General features: G+C 34.0%; 1 protein-coding gene across 7 annotated transcripts; it reads right to left on the bottom strand.

The window, feature by feature from the left end:
• Nucleotides 1-6,218: 6,218 nt before the first annotated feature.
• On the bottom strand, nt 6,219-12,188 carry LOC131801866 (uncharacterized). Of its 7 annotated transcripts, none has more exons than XM_059120942.1 (7): nt 12,066-12,182; nt 11,106-11,227; nt 10,950-11,042; nt 10,675-10,887; nt 10,040-10,402; nt 9,765-9,924; nt 6,228-9,626 (listed from the first exon to the last, which is right to left on the bottom strand). In XM_059120942.1, the coding sequence occupies exons 1-7, from the start codon at nt 12,178-12,180 to the stop codon at nt 9,595-9,597; spliced, it is 1,098 nt and encodes a 365-aa protein (XP_058976925.1). In that variant the 5' UTR covers nt 12,181-12,182; the 3' UTR covers nt 6,228-9,594. The 7 variants fall into 7 exon arrangements, with proteins under 7 accessions (XP_058976920.1, XP_058976921.1, XP_058976919.1 ...); XM_059120940.1 differs by having other exon boundaries at nt 6,230-9,700; XM_059120937.1 differs by lacking the exon at nt 10,675-10,887 and having other exon boundaries at nt 6,219-9,700; nt 12,066-12,188.
• Nucleotides 12,189-13,004: the final 816 nt, after the last annotated feature.

Here is a 13,004-nt window from a genome sequence, read left to right as displayed (position 1 = left end):
GGATTTTATTGTTTTTGAGAATTGCCAAATTCGTTCCAAATGGTGGAGGGTATTCAAAGAACTTACAGCTTTTTTACTTGTTAGTTGTTAGTTCATTTCAAGTTGGTTGATTTCAAAATCTACTTTCTATTTTCCAGTAATTATTATTATTTCTTATTTTTTTTTCTTTGGTTATAAAAGGTAAATCTTTTATCCCCTTTTTTGAATACTTTTAGCGAGCGTAGCAAGCAAATACCAACTAATTTTGTCTCCTTACAACTTCAAATCCATACTTCTTTCAATCCACTTATTCGATCCACAATAAGTCAAAGAAATAATACCGTTTATAATTCAGATCACTTGATATGATAATTGAATAAACGCTAATGCGAACGAGCAATTATGAGTTTGCAAATTTGTTGCAACAAACAGACACAAAAAAACACAATAAATGATTTGTATGAGTTCAGCATTTGATTATTAGTTCGGGGTAGCAGGGTATTTATTCTACATTTGAAAATATAAAACCAACAACAAAATTATGGCTCACACGCACACACAGTGAGAGCCCATGATTATTGCAGATTTGTTGAGTCAAAGAGAGCGAGAAATACAAAATAGCTACCTGCATACATACATACATAATGCAGAGTAGATGAAACCGATGCACCGACAGATATGCAGCCAATCCACAAGGCATGAAACTGTTAACAAGTATCTTTTCTGAGACTTAATAACAACAAAAAAACAACAACACAACTGACAGTAGCAGCAGAGGCAGTGGCAGCAATAAATAATAGCGGCAACAGAATCGGCTAACAGAGCCACCAACCAACCAACCAGGCAGCCAAGAATCATAACATACTCGCTATTTAATTGGATTACTTTTGTGAGTTTTTGTGAAAATGAAACGTTGCGTTTGTCGTTGCCACAAAAATGATTATCATAGCCTGGCTACATACATACAAACACATGATGACGACAACGATGAAAAGTCAAAGAAACTAAGAGAATAATGCAAACAGTAGAAAGGCGAGGAAAAAAACAAAAACGCCAGACAAACGTTTGTTTGGCAGAGACGGACAGACAGCCAAACACCTCACGCAAAGCAAAACTGAAATCAAAAGCATTAAAACGGCAGTGGTGTTGGCGGTATATTGTTTTTTCTTCCTCATTATCCTCTGTTTTGATGATAATGATAATAAAGAGCACTGAAAGCCAACAGCAATAGCAACAACAACAAAAACAACACCTCATCACAAATCATTAAGAGCAACAATAACGACAACACCCTCAAAGTATCCATAACCAAATAAAATAACCGGGGCTATCATCCAACAACTAAACATATGGTGGGATTTTTATTTCTTTTGGGGAAAAATCATCGGCTTAGAATGATAAACTTTGGACCCTGTAGTCATGGGGTCGGCTCCTTGGTTTTATCCCTCAAACCAGTAAGGAAAAATCAAAAGTCGGGCGGGGCCGACTATATGACAACCTCCACCACTATATATATTTCCGAGCCTTTTAAGATATCTGGTACCAAATATTATTGCTGTCGAATGCATATTAAGCATGTGAGGGACTTTAGCACCAAATCGGGTGAAACAAATAAATGGGAGCTATAGCTATATCTGAACCGATTTTCACCAAATTTGATGTACTTGCTTTTAGACTGAATTCGGTCGGATTTACCAAAATTCAAGAGTTTTTAACTGATATTGGTTATTTGGTGCACAATTAAGCCGAAATCGGTTGGGGATATATATGGGACCTATATCCAAATCTGAACCGATCTTGATAAAAATTTGCAGAGATATTTCTGGGATGTATCTGACAACTGGTACCAAATATCATTGTTGTCGAATGCATATTACGCATGTGAGGAACTTTAACACCAAATCGGATGAAACATATATATGCGAGCTATAGCTATATCTGAACCGATTTTCTCCAAATTTGATGTACTTGTTTCTAGACTGAATTCGATCGGATGTACGAAAATTAAGGTCACTTGGGCTGATATTGGATATTTGGTGCATAATTAACCCGAAATCGGTCGACTATATAAATGGGAGCTATATCCAAATCTGAACCGATCTCAATAAAATTTGGCAGGGGTATTTCTGGATTGTATCTGATTACTGGCACAAAATATTATCGTCGTCGAATGCATATTACGCATGTGAGGGACTTAAACACCAAATCGGATGAAACATATAAATGGCTATAGCCGCTATATCTGAACCGATTTTCTCAAAAGTTTATGTATTTGCTTCTAGATTTGGTTAAATCTAGAATCTATGCCCCCCAAAAAAATGATATTTTGTACCAGTTATCAGAAATAGCCCACAAATTCCTCTGCCAAATGTTATCAAGATCGGTTCAGAGTTGGATATAGGTCTCATATATATCTTCTACCGATTTCGGGGTAATTGTACACCAAATAGCCAATATCAGTCAAAAAGTCCTGAATTTTGGTACATCCGACCGAATGCAGGGATGTGGGGGACTTAAAAACCAAATCGGATGAAACATATATATAGGAGCTACAGGTAAATCTGTACTGATTTTCACCAAACTTAATGTACTTGCTTCTAGTCTGAATTCGGTTGGATGTACCAAAATTCAGGAGTTTTTGACTGATAATAGTCATTTGGTGCACAATTAACACAAAATCGGTTGAAGATAAATATGGAAGCTATATCCAAATCAGAACCGATCTTGATAATGATCATTTCGGGGTAATGAAATTCCAAAAAGTGCAAGAGCTTACAACGAAAGTGGTGAACTGTCGAATTTGGTTTTCTCCGATGAGAAAGCATTTGTTGTCCAGCAGTTTGTAAACAAACAAAATGGCCGGGGTTACTTGCCAGCTAAAATTGTGCACCTTCGGTTGGCCACCAGAATTCAAGCGCCGGCCATGGTGATGGTGTGGGCCGCCATAACAGCCGATGGTCGCTCTCCGCTTGTATTAATCTACCGTGGCATCAGAATAAATGCCGAATATTATAGCGAAAATATTCTGGAGGGTGCACTAAAGCCTTGAGCACGCAAACATTTTGGCGCAGACCTAGGACGTTCTAACAGGATAAAGATACATATTTTTTCTCCAAATTTGATGTACTTGCTTCTAGCCTGAATTAGGTTGGATGTGCCAAAATTCAAATCATTTGGACTGATGTTCGACATTTAGTGTACAATTAACCCGAAATTAGATGAAGATATATGGGAGCTATATCTAAATTTGGACCGATTTTCACCAATTTCAATAGGGTTCGTCCTTGGACCAAGCAAATATTGTTTGAAAAATTTCATCTCAATCGGATAATAAATGCGACCTGCGTTTTGTTAGCAAGAATACATGGATCTATGAAAATTGTCAAGAGTAACTATGGGTCTATCTCGCTTCCTTCTTCTCCATGTTACAAACAAATGCACAAAGACATAGTACCCTTGCCACAATGGGGTTTAGGGTATAAAAACACTAACTACTATTCGGTTTTATAAAGCAACAAGAACAAGTATCTTCTACATTAAACATACTGTAACCCCATGAAAAACCAACAACAACACAGGAAAAATGTTTGAGGAGGAGGGGAAAGGGAGTTCAGAATGTGCGGCACTTTAAGCAAATAGTGTAACTTGTGTGAAAATATTAAAGATATATAGGGCTCCCAATTCCACAACTTCTTCTCCTCTACCATAGCACCTCTTACTCTCTCAGTTGCCCTTGTTGCTCTTCATGCATGAACCTACCTACCTACTTAGTTTCTAACGACGACACACAAATTTACCCCCTTCTCCCCACACACTTTATCAGGAGGGAATCCAAAACCCAACGAAAAAAAATACTCGCAACCATTTGCCGCTTCCATAAGTACGAAACAACCAGCCAGCCAGCTAACCAACCGACCGACCATCATCATCATTGTCGTATTTTCGTATCGCACATTTTTCTGAGATACATACACAAAAAGTCGGTCGTTCGACGTCTGTCGGTTGGTTGTCAGCCATTTGAACTGAACTGAACCAAACTGAAGTATGGCAAAATAAAATGAACTGTTGTTTGGTGGTTTGTTGACATTAGCCGACGAGAGTGAGAGAAAAGGAGAGAGATTTCCCCCCCAAAATCTCTCATCAGAGCAAACAGTAATACAACTCTCAGTATTATTTTCAATAATGAAATTTCATTACTCTCTGTCTCAGTATCTGTTTTTCCCCAAGTATCTGCCACTGTCCACACACACATTCTCTTTGATAAATTCCGCCATAAGGCAAAGAGCACGTACTAACAGATACATTTCCTATGGATTTCACAGAAATGTATCTGTGAATCTCCACCACACTCTCTGTTATGCTCTCATGAAATTATACAAACACGAAACAAAAAAACAATAACAACGCCACAACATCAACGTCGGCTGTAGGCAGTTTTTATTCGGTTTCTCCGCTGCTCTCACATTGCAAACAATAAACAAAACAACAAAAGACCCCACAAATATGTAGTCGGTGTGTGTGTGTGTCGCTTTTTTTTTTTTTGGGAGCGTGCGTGCCTCTGTGTGTATGCATATTGCCGTTTGTGTGTGTGTGCTTGTTTGTTACCATTTTAAGAAGTGTTTTTAGCACTCATTTTTGAGGTTGCCATAATTTGTTGTTACCTGATAAATAAAAGAGATAGCGCCTCCTATCTCAGATTACTTCTGCAATGTTGTTAATTTATATATTTCATTCATTTATCCCGTTAGATTGAAATTTATACAGCATGTCAAACCATGTCAAATGTCTAGAAGGGGGGAATAATTTTTGCATTTTTTGTAGGAATGATGATAAGTATGTACATATGTGTGTGGGTTAGAGTTTTATTCAGAAAAATCACTTAAACCAGTGGAATTATGATGCAAATGTTTTACGGGGACATTTGAAGGTTTAAGGGGAAATTAGCAAGGTTCCGAAATTATTATGTGGTTAAGTGAAAATATTGAAAGTTTCTTATGATCTACTTATCGTATGTAATTTGTGGTGGGGTTTTACACATAAATAATAAACTTGGAAGCACTTTGAGTAAAAACATTGGTTTGATATAACAATTTGTAGCATTTCTAAATTATGGCCTTGGAACAGGCTTTGCCAACCGATATATCTAAGAGCTGAGTCAATATATTTTACAATAATTACGGACATTTTATACATTATTTCAATGACAAACCCCTCATATGAAAACTTAAACAAAGCCAAAGCAGTTGATCTTCTAATGGTCGAATTACCCAGAGAAAGGACAAAAATACTAAATATTTCTACACGATAGACTTATACCTTCTTCGAACACAAAATACTACATTTTAGCCCTCTCCGTACAAAAATACCTGAAAAATTATAATAATGGGGCAAAGGGGAAAGAAGAAAAGAGAACAATGAATTCAGTCATATTTGGCACATTTTTTGTTGTTATTATTATTTTTACACCCTCCACCATACATAGCTCGTCATTCTTGATCAGCATAGAATTCTAACAAGATTTAGACCTGTCCGTATGTTGTAATCACGCTAGAGTCAAAACGAATAGAGATACGAAGCTACAATTTTTCACAGATCAGACTTTTGCCTGCAGGCAGGTCAAATTCGAAGATGGGCTATATCGGTAAACGATATCGTATAGCCCCCATATAACGGTACCCCCTATATTCGGTATTTTGATGATTGTGGCCAAAATTTTCGAAGGAAATTGCCTTAAAATTCACAAAAGGAGTACCTTCTGAGTACATTACCCCCTGGGAAAGTATTGTCTATATAGGTCCACGATATTGTATATCCCTCAAACTAACCCGATATTCGGAATTTTGATGATTGCAGCCAATTTTTTCAATAAAATGTTCAGAAAGTCCACAAAATGAGTACCTTCGGAGTACGTTACCACTATATTGTACATCCCGCGGTACCTCCCTATATTCGGTATTTTGATGATTTTAGCTACATAATTCAATGGAATTGTCTAGAAATCCATACTAGAAGTTCTTTCTAAGCACTATAATCCCTAGAAGACAAACGACTATATAGGTCCACGATATCGTATAACTCATATACAACGGTAACCCCCGATATTCGAAATTTTGATTTTAGGACATTATTCACCGGAGTTGTTCCAAATGTCGTATTTAGAATTCGTAATATAACAAGAAATTGCATATGCAGACCCACGTCTTCGTACACTGATAAAAAAAATTGAGTAATCCGTACTTAAATGAAGCCGGAGCGGTGTCAAAAGTACGGTAAGTGCGGTTTTTCTTGCACCAAGTTGAAAAAACTTGATTTAAGTACGGTTTTTTCTAGTGTGGACTTCTTAATTTTAGCCCCATTTCAGCCGGATTGTGCTTGATATAAGCTCAAAAAAATCTCGATTTAAGAAAATCTGAATTAATTTAAGTTATTAAAAGTTTAGATCTAAGTACGAAATATACTTCAAAAAAGATCGCTAGGATTGATTTAATTTTTAGTAAAACTTGATTCAACAGCAACGTGGGCTTGATTTAAGAATTATATAGATCAAAATGATCTCACAATATTCATGGTTCAAGATTTTTTTTCTGATTGGTAGCCGAATCCGTGCTTGATTTAATTCAAAAATAAGATTGATTTAAGAAAATGCAGTTATTGAAATGATCCTATAAGATTTTAAATTGAGTTTTCCGAGCTCATTTCCGAGCTTGATATGAAATAAAACATGAGTTTGTATACATGAAACATGGTTTATTTGATTTTTAAAGAAAATTATACAGAATTACAAACAATAAATAAAATAACAAAATTCATTTTCAGATCTATATATTATTACATGCTACAAAATAATACTTTACAAATGTTTTACTCGGATATATGTTTTTCCATTATTTAGTGGATATAGATGTAATGGAGGAGTATTAAATTCTGTGATACTTTTTATGGCTATGTCATTAGTTACGGAACCAATTTCATATGCTCGAAAGTGCTTATCAAATTGTATAAGTCTTATCTTTTTACATATTATAAAAATTTTATCGTTGTAACTTACGATTAAGTGAATGATTTTGTATAGTTCAAAATCAGTTGATACAATTCCTAAATAATATGAGGATTTATATCGCGTCCCTTTAAATGTTAAATCAGCACACATTTTGTATCGACCAAGACAAAGATCTTCTATTTTATTAATTTTATCTACATAATCGCTAGTAGCAACTGTAGTATCAGTATTGAAAGACGAACATTCATAAATAGGCTCCAAGCCTGTTCTGCGTTCTAGTAAAAACTTAGCAAATTTTAATCCATTTTTAATTGCGAGGGAATATGGTGGATTTATCCGAGATGTAATGCTATTAAAATAAATTTTAGCATCCTTATGTTTTGCTTCAAAGCGCATGCTCCATATGTATCTTAATGGTCCACATTTTTGTATTGCTGTAGCGTAGTGGACAATGAAATGATGTTTAGGTTTTAATGCTCCGAAAAGTTTTGTGTACAAGGTGTGATGATTTTTTACTAACAGTTTCAGTTTATCTAAGTCACTAGACGTATACTTTGACCTGAACAATAAATCAATAATATCCAACAACAAAAGTAAGAGAAGCCAATTTTGATTATCAGGAGGCACTAAGTCCCCAATCATAAGTGGTAAAAAATGCACAAAACATGCTGATTCACTAGCAGTCATTTTCAACTTACATGACGTTAATCTATTTAAATTTAATGGGGCAGAAGTGTTTCCAATTTCTGTTTCTCCATATGTAAAAAGTTTTTTTCTGCTATTTATTGTATTTAAACATATAATATTTTCATTAATTAGCGCAACTAAAATTTTACAAACATCGTATTCACACACACCTTCGTACACGTCATGCATTATATCAAACGCAAAATTGTCAGCGACATTGAAATATTCTAAATCGTTAAATATACATGAACTTTTCAAACCTGTCTCCTTGTAATTGCCTTCATCTAAATCGTTTTGATAGGTTACATCAGTTCTTATACTTTCTTGTATTTCAGTGCTATCAAATTGCATTTCAGATTTCAGACGTCTACAAGTTCGGCAAAATCTTTTTGCGTTAAAAGACTCCACATAGCCTAAAATACTGTTAACGGCCAAATTGTCCCCTACTATTAAACACAAAATGAAGCGAATTTTTCGGATTTTACCACCTACAAGGACATCTATTCCCATTTCTAATTGCTTTAATTCTTCTGCGAAATGGTAAAACGAGCGTTCATTGCCACACTCCTTAAGATTTGATGTGGATATAAAAGCTGCGGAAAAAATAAACTGAATCTTCGACAATAAATATTTCGGCATTAAAGGGAAATGTATGTAGCAACCACATATGGAATACGTGTGACTGCCAAGAGCATTATTTATCTGAAAGTCGTCGAAATACAATATGTAAGGAATTACGAAAGTAGACCCCAATTGTTCTACCTTTTTTTTGAAAATCTCTCCATTAGCCAGACTGGTATAGTTGCTATCAGATAAACTGTTTTGGATATTTTCCAATGTTTGATTTAACAAATCGGGAATTTCAAAAATAGATTTGATCATAAACTGTAAAGGCATGACAATAACGTCATATGTTTTCACTCCTAAAGTGGGATTTCCATGGCATATTATTTCAGCGATTTTTTCATCAATTGCAATTAATTTTGGATCCTCATATAACATTAGGTTTTTCAATGTTTTAATCATCCTATATTCTGTGGCTATATCTTCGAAAGGATTTTTACAAAAATCTATAATTGTTTTTATATCGCTCTGAATTTGATCGTCTTTAACTAAACTTGAAACTGCAGCTGCGATAGATGAGACTAAGGAAGAAATTGTATTTTGAATTGTAATAACATGGTTTCTTGGCATAGAATTCATATCGTATAAGCTTAAGGATAAATCTAACGCTTTATATTTTAATTCCTGTATAGTAAATGGAACGTGAGTTATTTTTTCAGTAATAACAGAATGTGTTTTCGTAGATGCCACAGTTTCGGAAGAAGAAAATGTATTAGGAGTTTCAGAAAAATTATTTGTATTGCTTTCATTCGTATGCACTTTTTCTAAATGCATACGAAAATAAGAAAAGTTCGTAAAAGTTTGCTTACAAGAATTTTGCATACAAAGAATATTTAGAGATTGTCGAGTTAACAAATGATTAGATTTAAAATGTCTTATTAAGATAGTTGGAGTTTCAAGTTCTTTTCGGCATTTAAAGCAAATATACATTGTGGTTATTTTAGTTGTTATTCAGGAAGTTAACTACTGATGTAACATTTGATGACTTAAAATCAAATTCTGTTTCAATTTCAAAAAAATACTTTTGAATGAAAAGCCAAGACTGTTCACATGCAATAGGATATTTTAACGAGAGAACATGAAAGATTTTGAAACACACATCTAGGCTTTGTAAAAATGATTCCAATTTGATTAAGTTTTTATCAAAGTAAATATAAAAACCTTTTACATCCATTTCATTACCTTCCAAAATGAGGAATGGCTGCAGCGTAAGTCCTACGGAATAGTATTTGTTTACCGTTTCTTCAATCTTCCGTTGATAGTCGTTCAGTGTTGTTAAGCGAAGTACGAAACTATCCTGGGAGTCAACAATTGTTACCTTCAAAGTTTTTTTGCCCTGTTTGTTTTTAAATCGTGCGGAGGATGGAAATATTGAATTTAATAAAATTGTTATCAGATAGTCTTCGGAATCTAGAAGAATCGGTATGAAATCAGGGACAATTTAGACAAAAATAAAAACTGATCTGATCTTTACCTATTTGTTGTGTTTCCTTCGCTTTAGAAATTTGCTGCTTGCATGCTTCATTGGTGACGTTTCTTTCGTAGTATCCCAGAATTTTTCCTTTGAAATTTTGCCACTTGGAAAACAACATATGACTCTTGCCTGGATACAAAAGCTCGAAATCAATCTGGATCTGAAAGGATAATACGGAGTATGAAATCTATAGTGGTAAATGTATCAAATTAAACTGGAATGAAGTTTAATAATTGTTACTCTTATTGCAAATCACTATTTAATTAAATGCTTACCAAATCAGCAGCTTTTTGGTGAGAAAATTTAGACCAAGATTCCAAAAAAGCCCCACTGTTTAGTTCTGACAATTCTTGGCGGCGAAGATGAAAAGTTTTTTTCCACTTTTCACAAACATCGGACCAATCAGCCGAATCCCTATTCAAAGAAACCTTTAAAGCTGAAGCAATCGATTCGTCTACTTCAATATTTTCATATATCTGGCTGCTTAATTGGTCAGATGAGCTTTTTCTTTCATTACTTGCATCCCCAATCGAAGCTTTATTGTCATATTTTAATCGCTTAGCTCGGAAGTTTTTATACTTGGAGTACAGTTTTCCGCTAGGACTTCCCTTTTCACCTCTCCGAATAAAATAATAATCCTATAAAAAAGTAGTGATATAAATTATAATATATTATATTAATGCGCAAGCATTCCTCAGAGCTTGACTATCTTAAAACATATGACACGGAGTTTTTACAAAAAAGTATTAAAATATAAACTATTACCAATTTATTAACTGGATATTGAATTCTAAAAATTGTTTGAATTTTCTGTGTCACTGCTAAGAACAAGCTCATGAGATATCGCTTCTTTTGTAATTATTGTTAAAATTATTAAAATTCTACCTGTCACAACAATATATTTATTTACCTGTACGTCTTTTTCGGATGGAAATACCGACACAATTTCATTTAACAATATGGGAAAATCTTGAATTCTAATCGGAATTTGGTTGGAAACGGCTTCTTCGACTATTATCTTTATAAGGGAATTCCTATGATCGGTCGTTAAATTCTTATTTTTGTTCTTGTGTTCTAATAAGGGTCTTGCGCTTGGATATTCTTTCAAAATATTGACCAAACTCTTAAGAATAATAATAATAATATGATAGCGAAATAATAAAATACGTTTTTGTTTTATCTTACCTTATTCAAAACATGTTTGCCATGGAATTCTTTTTCCTTCAACCAATTGTCCACTTTGGACTGCACAGAAATTGTTTCGTCATCGATACCAAACTATGATTTAATATTAAAAATCACTTTAATTCGCCAAAATGTATATTTATTAAATCTTCTTACCTGCACTTTTTTCCAAGTGAAAAGTTTTTCTCGAAATTCAATTCGAAGACCAAGAGGAGGTATTGCTTCCTTTATGTCTTCCGCTTGCATGTATTGCAAACTTCTATACGACACTTGAGCAGCTAAATACAAAAAGGTATCAAGTTATTGTCAAACGAAAAAGATAATATGCAAATATTGTCATAAAGCGCAACGACGATAAGACAAATAACAATATCAAAGAAATTCTGTTAAAACCATTTATGCACTTTGACACAATATTAATAAATACACAAGAAACTACATAACTGATAGCATTTTACAACTCAGAACAGAAAAACATACGAAGAGGCCAGCACGCAAACGAATAAATGTAATGAGAAAAGACAAGAGTGTAAAATTTGCGTTTTCTTTAACCCTGTTCCCCTCCTAGCTTTAAGAAAAAAACCTATGTAACAGACGGTAACGAAAACTATATAATGAGAATGATTGAGAGTGAATATTTTGGGTTGGCTTCAACTCGGTCTCTCCCACTTACATTAAGTATGTTTCACTTATGTTTAGTATAGGTAGTACTTACAATATATGCGCGTTAAAAATGCAAGAAGTTTATTCTTTATCTAAGAATTTATGCGCTTTGCTTATCGTTTTGAAGATCGCGTTTTTGTTGTGTGGAAATGTGTGTATACTAAGTAGGGGTTTGTGTGTATGTACATACATATATATTTCACACAAACTGTTTGCGAAGCCAAACAGATGTTGTTGAGATTTGTGCGTTGCACATTTTGTTGTCACTTTTTCAAGAAAATACCGTTATGAACATGTGTATCTAGCGTCAATGAATTTGAAACAAGAGTAAATAATTTCATGCGTATAACAAAAAAAAAAAAAGAACACGTGCGCACACTTTTATAATCACTTGATAATATTCGAAACCGATTTTTGTTACTTTTTTCACTTACATCTTTGTTATATACTCACCCTTCAAATAATCAAAGACTGACTCCAATTGAAACTCCTGGAGTAATTTGCGCAGGCGGGAGTCGTCGTCCACGGGAGGCGTCTCATCCACAGTTGAAAAAACACTTTCACTCATTTTTACACAAAAAACAATCAATACTTTAAACACAACCGACCACAGGCACGCGCAAATCAGACTAGTTCTATTTTTTCAAATTTGTCGGTGTCAAAGCTAGAAAGGGACAAAGGCAAACTAAGAACAAACGACAGCCGAGAGAGTTTTTGTATTCCATCTTTTTTTCTCTCAAGGCTTCTTTTAAGAATTTTCTTCTAACTTCAAGTCACATTCGGCTTACTATTCATTAGTGACCGAGAGAGTGAAAATTTTATGCGCTCAAGTTCTTCTCTCAAAGCTTGTTTTAAGAATTTTCTTTTTAACTTCAAGTAAAACATGACTTACTCTTCATTATAAGAAATTGTTTCTTGAATGAAGTACGAAGTTTCACTTAATATCATGCTTGTTTACTTTAGTCAAGAATTCTAAACTTATTCTTATATATTCCGTACTTGATTTTATAATTCTATCCAAATTTTTACTAATTTTAAGAATATCTGAGTACGAAATTTACTTAATTTTTTAAGTGCGATTTTAGTGAAATCTGAGTGTATTCGGCTTAAATTTTAAATGCCATTTTTCTATCAGTGTATAGCCTCCATATAACGGTACATCCCAATATTTGGTATTTTGATGATTTTAGCGACATTTTTCACCAGAGTTGTTTCAAATTTCGTATTTAGAGTTTGTAATGGGAAATGTAGTATATGTCAGAAAATTATTTATGCAGTTCCAGTTCTTCGTATTGGCCCCATATTAGCTACCTTATTCGCCGTTTTTTTTTTTTTTTTAATTTCGTATTTGAATATTATAATGGCTAATGACAAAAGTTGCCTATGCAGGTC

Source organism: Musca domestica, unplaced genomic scaffold (genome assembly GCF_030504385.1).
Source record: "Musca domestica strain aabys unplaced genomic scaffold, Musca_domestica.polishedcontigs.V.1.1 18, whole genome shotgun sequence".
Taxonomy (NCBI): domain Eukaryota; kingdom Metazoa; phylum Arthropoda; class Insecta; order Diptera; family Muscidae; genus Musca; species Musca domestica.
This window is presented reverse-complemented; position numbering and strand designations above follow the sequence as displayed.